The sequence below is a fragment of the Malaclemys terrapin genome, chromosome 11 (genome assembly GCF_027887155.1).
Source record: "Malaclemys terrapin pileata isolate rMalTer1 chromosome 11, rMalTer1.hap1, whole genome shotgun sequence".
NCBI lineage: Eukaryota > Metazoa > Chordata > Testudines > Emydidae > Malaclemys > Malaclemys terrapin.
Window position 1 is genome coordinate 41119482 of NC_071515.1, and position 8644 is coordinate 41128125.

At 39.0% G+C, this 8644-nt stretch overlaps 1 protein-coding gene across 2 annotated transcripts in view; it reads right to left on the reverse strand.

The window, feature by feature from the left end:
• The window catches only part of DYNC1I2 (dynein cytoplasmic 1 intermediate chain 2), a 50745-nt gene extending 42320 nt beyond the window's left edge, over positions 1–8425 (reverse strand). For both annotated transcript variants that reach the window (XM_054043740.1, XM_054043739.1), the window contains exons 1-3: positions 8307–8425; positions 6212–6329; positions 4060–4174 (exon numbers count right to left, since the gene is read on the reverse strand). In XM_054043740.1, the coding sequence (XP_053899715.1) occupies positions 4060–4174; positions 6212–6319 (223 nt within the window). In that variant the 5' untranslated portion in view covers positions 6320–6329; positions 8307–8425. The remainder of the gene's footprint in view (positions 1–4059; positions 4175–6211; positions 6330–8306) is intronic.
• Between the last annotated feature and the right edge of the window lie 219 nt (positions 8426–8644).

The following is an 8644-nucleotide window of genomic DNA, read 5'->3' on the forward strand; positions in this document are numbered from 1 at the left end:
TTTTTAGGAATCTCTTGTTCAACAGAAAACCACACAAGTATTTAATGAAAATTCTATCTTTATTAAATCCTATTTGCACCAGAATTATTTTTTAAAAGAGAGAGACAGCACTATATATCTGGAAAGGAAAGACTAGTTTCAGCCTGAGTACCTACTCTATGCCTCCCAGTTTATTTACATTTGTATGAAGTTTCCATTTTTTAAAAAATCTGCTATGTACAGCATAGCTGAGTGATTTAACTGTAGTACAACATGTATATGCTAAAGAAATAGATTCTCATTACCAAAGTAAATGGCAGATCTAATCCAGGGTTTTGGAAAATAATTCTTATTTCTGATGTTCTGCCTATTAAAAAAAAAAAACCCTAAATTTGCTCCTCCCCCAAAATGCTTTTCTGGCAGAGGAAATTACATTTAGAACTCTCCAATACACCTCTGGTAAAAGCAGATCTAAAATAATGTAATATGCGTAGAAGGCAGACTAAAATTAGGCAAAATGTAAAAGGAATTGACAAGAACTAGTCCTTGTATACGGATTTACCAAAAGGCAACTTGTAGTAGCCTATCATTTACTTATAGTAGGCATATGTATCTAGCAAACAGATTTTTAGGTAATGCCATGATTTACTAGATCTCCTTCTACAGTACTTTATTCATAATCAATACTGCAAATATTAACATGCAGTGAAGAGGTTTGAGGCCTAATCTCTTTAGGCACTGTTACTAGACTAAAACTTGCACACTCTTCCTAGTTAATAAGTGGGCTAGTGGGAAGAGCAGATCAGAAGACTTAAGAAAAAGATTTGTGCACAGAATCCTTATGAGTGTATTATTTCTAAAGCATTCTCAAATTTAGTCTGCGATACTGCAATGCCCCCTTGTGGAGTATGTCATTTCCAAAAAGGAAGTCTCCCCCTTGGTGGGGACAATGCCTATTTAATGCAAATTTAATTATCTTACGAGACACTCCAAATAAGAATGCTTAACTTTGATTGTTAGAAGATAAAATTTTAATGATTTCTTGAAGCAGTTTTGTGTTTCACTAAGTAAGTATTGTTAGATGTTCATCTGTGTGTGTTCTCCTTGTGTGCTATCCTAGATCTACGCAGACAGCCGGCACAGCAGACCTCGAGCGAACCAATGACCACAAGATCCGTTAAGGTACGAAGGCACCAGGCCAGGTTTATTGTCGACCAAGCACCAGTAATAGAACGAGGATACTAAGGCATGTATGCCCGTGACAATGGACGCAGCTCTGTGAATGGCAGAACTTTCCATTCCCCCCTTGGTTGGACCAAGACACTCTCAGAGATACCTCTTTATACCCTGATACAAACAAATTATGTGCTGCCCCTGTGAGATAAATAGTTACTGCCCCCTGATGTGGCTAGTTATCACCCATCTCCTTGTGCATGTTGGTTCGATTTAAACATCTCTATTTATCACTCCGTTATCCTGACGTTATCTTTTAGGAGGGGTCAGCATGTTCCTGTTATCCTTGGAAAATATTTTTGTACCATCCTTGATATCAGGATATTTTGGTACCACTCTTCTGAAATGTGTTTTCTAAGAAGTGCTAGGCACAGAGTACTTAATCAATGTGTGTTTCTCCAATATCAGCCCTGTTCTTGCCAGATTCTCTGAACTTGCAAGCAGGCAAAGCCTGACGTTTGCTCACAGCCTAACTTTTGCTAACTTTGCCCACTTTAGCTCAGGCCTCATACCAGGCCTCTAACACAAGGGCTTATATCTCAGGCTATCTTCCTACTACAAGTATGTCGTCTTACATGAGGGATATGGTGGTTTTTAAGAAAACCTGGTTCAGAGGATGAGTTCTTAGAAGTGGAATCCCATATTATATCATTAAGGCAATATCTGATATAGGAAAACCACCTTATTGGAAGTCTACAGAAAGGAAAGACTATCAATACGTGTTTACTTTATACATTTTTCCAATACAGTTCTTTCCTTTGAAGAAACTTAACGTAACCTGAGTTAGAGCTTGATCAAAGCTACTGCTTGAAGTTAAATATAGCCACTGAAAGGGAGCGTTCTCCATTGTCACATGCAAGCAAGGTCCAGGCTTTGGACAAATGGCTCCCTGCCTGAAGAGTACCAATTGTGTTAGGGCATGGGATTTCAGACAATTTTCCATGAACAGTTACACATTATAAACCCACAGATTTGTTTTATAGAGATGTACCAGTTCATGGCTTTCAGACTTTCACAGACACCTAGTAATCATGTGCTTGTGGACTTCTGAAAGAGTCTTTCGTATTAGTTCAGCAAAACTATCAAGCTTTCATTTCTCCTGTATGGAAATGTCCAAAATTTTAGTTTACCAAAAATACCCAGAGAGGAATGGATAGTTTGTAACATACTGAACTGCTAAAGACGCCAAAACTCTGAATGGCAGACACAGAGAAAGATACTCAAATATCTGTGGAGTACAATTGCCAGAGTAATGATTAAAGAGACAGGATTCTACCCTTACAAGTCATTGTAGATCATTGCTGAAGCTTATGGAATAAGAATGTTTTTAATGGCATCCCCATGGTCGCTTTCAAAATACATAGGGATTGTTTCAAGACCAGATGCAACAAGGTAGTCAGAGAAGGATCATGTCCATAATGGAAAAGCAACTACCACACTGCTTCATACTTGCAGACAAGACAAGATTCAGAGTGATAGCCCAAATCAAAAGGATAACTTGAAATCCAGGGTGGTCAAAAACTAGTGATGAGAGAAGTGTCTAAGATTCAGGATGGAGTTTAAAAATACTTCTCCAGTTTATTATTTTTTTTTTCAGAAAGATGTGACTAAGGAAAGCCAAAGTCTGAGCAATCAGACATACCTGATATACAAAACCTATCCAAGAATGGGGTAGGATCTGAGGCTAAAATAGGGAAAGAACAAATTAAGAACAATTATATTTTCCTAGACAGTTAAAACTTACATTTGACTTTGCTGTTACCCCCATTATTGGAAGTGAAAGCACCTTTAGGCCTGACAGAAGACTGTTGTGGATTTTAACACTCTGTTCTGATAACATTTAACAGCATAAGCAGAACTGTGTACACGTAAGAAATTGCAGAATAATCATGTTTAGTGTTGCATATGTATAAGCAATTGCAGTGTAATCAAGATAAAATAACTAAAGTTAGAAAAGACCGGTGTGATTTAACACTAAACTTGTACGGACAGGGAAGATAGTTAACATGGAAATGAGAGACTAGGACATATGTATAAGAAAATATATGCAAAAAGTTTGTGTGACAAAGGGAGGCTGCTGTATTGTTTGGTGCTGGAGGAGACTGATGAGATTGTCCTGATGAACTTCCCACTTGTAACTGATCACTATTCTGTTTTTCCCTTAATAAATATGTTAGACCCATCTGCTGATTAAGTGAACCTCAATCCAACACCCATAAGATTGTGTAGGTGATGGTAGGAGGGGGAAGTTAAGTAGTAGAAACAGAACAAATGCACAAACTGATGCATTACTGACAATGTAAAGTAATTAAGGTCAGTAATTGTGGAGAAGTGGACAATTGCTAGCTAAAACCCTGCCTGTTGACAGAGGACAAAATACCAATGTGCTGTTCAGGGAAAATAGGAGGAAAACAAAAATGTATGTTATTTAATGCAGACCAAAACAGATTCCCAATAATTCACTTTTTGTTTATGTTCTGAAGGAAACTTACTTTTGACATATTCCTCAATTTTATTTAATATGTGCCAAAGATACTTTACATTTAGATCCCAGTTCTCAGAGATCATCTTAAATATTGAGTAGATTAGCAGAGTTAAACATTTTACTAACAATATTTTGTAAAAGAAGAGAGAGAGAGCATTTAATTGTGTGCACTGAGGCACATCATTTAGGATTGACACTTATGACAAATGGTGAACTATGCAGGACAAATTGTGCCAAAGACAAGAGACACATGCAGGCTAGAACTACTGAGTCAGTCATTTAATTTTCATGCTTCTAATACAAATGCTACATTCTTCATGTAGGATATGAGGGATGAAACATTTAACTGGTATTATTCTTACCTATAGGAGAATCTGGTGTTAATCCCATGCTTTGAAGCAATGCTTCAGCTTCTCTTCTTTTCTTTTCAAGGTCAGACTCTTCTTGTACAGGAAGAGCTTCCTTCTTCTGATCAGTCTAAAAAAATTTCAGCAACAGACAACCTTTATGAGACAGTATATAGTTGATGTAAAACATTTTGTGGTTTCATATGTGAGAAAACATTTAGTTATTTTTCAGTATTCACTTTTCTGTGCTTAGTGAATAAATATCATGAGCTTGGAGAAGTCTGATCTAGCAATCCTCAAGCTCCTTTTTGCAGGGAAAGTCAAAGAGCTCTTTCTATGTTCCTTAATGAGATAATGACCTGGAAAACCGCTAGAATGGCAGTAACTCTTATAAAGAAAAATATTATGGGTTTGGGATAGCAAGGAGACAGACAGAACCTTGGCCAACTGTGTGACAGGACACTCTGCCCGATATGGCAAATATTTAAAACATTTACTAATTAGAAGACTATATAGCTCACGTGCTAGCAGGCATGAACATATTCAGAACGACTTCTCTGTAGGGGCGTACACGGGCTGCTTAGGTTTTCTTGTCAATCACATAGGTTTCACAAAATGAAAGAAAGGGAACTGTGAAAGAACTATGTGAGACACCCTTTCTTTACACAAAAACACAACTGATGGATGCACAGTACAGTTTACGTTAAGTTGTTTCTTGCCACACTCCACAAAACAAAAGGAAAAAAAATCAAGTAACTAAACGCTTCAGCATATTATTCAAAATAATAACCAAAAGATTAATGTTTGGGCCAAGTGAATTTTAGGATTAAAGCACACTCAGCTCCCAATAACATCACCTCAGCCTAAAAATCAAATGAACTATCCTCCAACTGGTCACTGAAAAAAGTCTACAATAACTGATGTTCTAGAGAGAGAGAGAGAGAGAGAGAGAGAGAGCCAAAACACTCCATTAAGTTTAAACAAATAAGTCTATTACTTATTAACTTGAAGAAATATGATTCAAATTCAAGTTGCTCATACTATACAATACATTTATCTCAGTCACATAATTAGAGTACAATCATTGGCACTCTGTCACTATCATTCTTTTTTGTAAAGATGAACTGGTCATTCAACAGAAATCTTTTGAATAGGTGGAAAAACCTAGGTAAGTCAATTTTCTCACTATGTAATGGTTAAAGATAAATGCCTACTCCTCTCTTGGATACATATAATATTTCCAAACCATTGTATGATTTCTCCTAAATCAAGGCGTTCCCAAATATTATAAACACATGATTCCTGGAAAGTGCAAACTAGCAATACACTTTTCTGTGATCACTGGTACATGGATTATATTGCGAGATATTTCTCTGTCTTTTCTTTACTTATGAATCATGCTTCTGGCGTGTTCAGTAACATGCTGTTTAAGATTCTTAACAGCCCATAACTTAAATGCAGAAAAGACATGAACACAGGGCCAAGTTCAGCAAAGCATTTAAACGTATGCTTAATTTCAAGCACATACTTAAGTGCTTTGTTGAATGTGTGCCAATGTGCAGAAGAAGTTTGCAACAGAAGGCTCTAAAGTATAACTGCCAACTGTGCACTTAAGCAATTTCTTGGCTTTCTTTTTACTGATTATTAATTCTATCTTCTAACATGAAGAGTAGGTGGGTATGACCTGATTATTGTTTTGACTTGAAAATGCAGGTTGAAGATTAGAGTTGGCTAATGGCACAATATTCTACTAGGCCACTAACAGCACTGATAGTCATTACTGAGGGACATATTGAGAACTACATTTAAGGAAGTACTTTAAAAAAATACTTTTCACAATTTATGCAGTTTGTTTACTTTCTACAGGGAGATCTCACTAATCACTTCAATTTTCTGTTTCTCATGCACTAGTATAATGCTATTATGTTTGGATTTCTAACAATGCATGGGGAAGAAAAACAGTCATCTAAATATTTCTATTCAAAACTGGTGTTAGTCCCCCTTAAAAACAAAACAAAACTGCACATTTAAATTTTAATCCTATCCGACTTGACAACATACCTCTAAGTAACATGAAGCAAATTAATAAATTACTAAGTGCAAGACAAGTTACAGAACATAAGGAAATATTTGATAATTTTCTTGTTGATAACATTTAGGTTCTTACTTCCTTTTTCTTTCTTTCTTCCTCCTTTCTTTTCTTCTCCTCCCTGATTTGCGCCAAGCGTTGCTTTTTGCGCTCTAACTCTGCCTTCAATTCACTTTTGTCAGACATGGCTGGAATCCTGATCAACATGAAGTGATTATTAAACAAGTCATATAATACAGACAGTGAAGTATTTTTAACATAATGGACTTCCATGATTTTTCAAAAAAGTAGTCAGTTTGATAAAATATACTTATTTGGCCTACTAAAAACAAAGCTGTGAAACAAAGCCTTAAGGAGCCACCTAAACATTTATTACATCATATCCAGATTTACATCATATCCAGATTTCCCTCACTCAGCATATCCTGCTGGCTACCAAAAGATTAGAGCCTCTAATCCTACAATGTGTCTCTGCATATGAAGAGAGTCAACTACACTCAGAATCCAGGCATAGGACAGTAGCAAGGAGAATATCAACAAATAAGGAACTGCTTTTGTATTTTAGTTCATTTTAAATGTTGCAGTTTAACAGTGTATTCTGTAGTATGTAGCTGTATTAAATCTATATTCTGAATCATATGAGGAACGCCAACTTTATTATGAACTAAAAAACAAGGTAAGTATAATTTATTAGAGAATACAATTTGAACTATACAAAATGTAGATTACTCAATTTTTTTTTTTTTTTTTTTTGTCTAGTGTTTACTGTCAAGGATTCCAGTGTATTTTTCAAAAGAAAGATGCAGACATAGGTGGATTCAGAAATGCATGGTCAATTATATGTTCTACTGTGAACACAGCAAGGTTTCCCAAATTAAACAGGTTGGTAGAGGTGGAGAGTTCATTCCCATTAAACATAGGTACCAAAAAATTAAAATACAGATCAGAAGAGCGGTGGAAGAATAAGAGATCAAATTTGCTGATGCAACATAAATCCAAATTATGTTTTAGGAAGTTCTACAGTGAACAAGAGGAGGAGCTGTGAATGCCCTTAAACCCCAATCCGGCTAACAGTGATGCACATGCTTAACTTTAAGCCCCAGTAATGGAACTATTCAAGCGCCTGAAATCATGTTTGCACAAGCACTGCTTTCCAAAGATGATGAAGCTAAAAGCCGTAAACGATTAATTGACAGCTGTTTCTTTTTTCACATACATGCATGTGTGCATGAGAAAAGAAACATACCAGAAATTTCATATATTTCGTTCAATATAAATGTTGATTTTTTTTATATTTTAAACATAAAATTGCCAATAGATTTGTTTTTAAGATCACCAAAGCAACTTCAGAAATGAATACGATCACTGCATATTTTTGTTTAGTTTTTAATAAAAGGAATTGGAAGTTTAATACTAAATTTACACAGCATAAATTATATAACATGTGGTGGCTCCAATACAGAAAGCCAGCTTCACAGCACTGCTGCAACTGGAAAAAGATGAAAAACTGATCTGATTAGGTGCGTCTTCCTGACCTGGTACATTATCAGCAGATGCAACCAGCCTCAGCGTAAACCAGAGACGCCTGAAAGGGGCTGTGACAGCGGGGATAAGCGAACAACGGGTGAGAGAGAGCTCGAGGGGACACCCGCGCACGGTGGCTGGGCTGTTGCTGCTGCACAGAATCGTGCTGTTACCCAAAGGTGACTGCATCGGCGCCCTGGAGCCCTTAGGGCTGGAAGGAGACGCCACCGGGATGCCTAGGCTCACCCATTACAGCAACCGGGGCGCTTCAGCCCAGGGCCCCCTCCCCACAACACCAGGCAACAAGCGCCTCCCGAGGGACCTGGCATCTCCGCCTGAGACGGGGCTAGCCGTCTCCCCACCCCCACAGTGCCCCAGACCATCGCCTTCTACTGCCCAGCGTGTGGGGCCGCCTCGCCCACCACAGTCCATGGGAGGAACCTGCTCCCCCTCTCCCCACTGCCGGCCGGCGGTACCGGGGGGGGGGGGAGGAAGGGTGTAGTTTCTCCTCCCCGGGCGGCACTGGGTGTGGGGGGAAGGGGCGCCCGACTCCTCTCTGCCGCTAACGCAGGCCAGGGGCGCGGCAGTGGCTGGTTCAGGGGCTACGGGGCGCTCCCCTCCCTCAGGACACGTCGGGGACGGCGCTAACCTGACAGCAGAATCTCTCTCCGCCTAAACCACCGCTCAGAGGCTCCGCGCCCAGCTCCGCTTTCACCTCTTCACAAAGGCGGTGGCAACGTCGGGCGAGCCGGGAACCTACGGCAAGTGCGGAAGGACATACCAGCTTCTCCCGGCAGAACGCGCACGCGCTGCAAACCCTACGGCGCTCGTGGAGGGACATATTCACTTTTCGACACAGAACACGAATATAATGAAGTGTTGGCAAAAACCTGCTGACACTGCCCAGGAGGGCTCACCTCCAGCACTCGAAATGAGGGGCCTGAGAGCGGCGCCTAAATGGCATAAAATAAACCCAACATTGCTCCT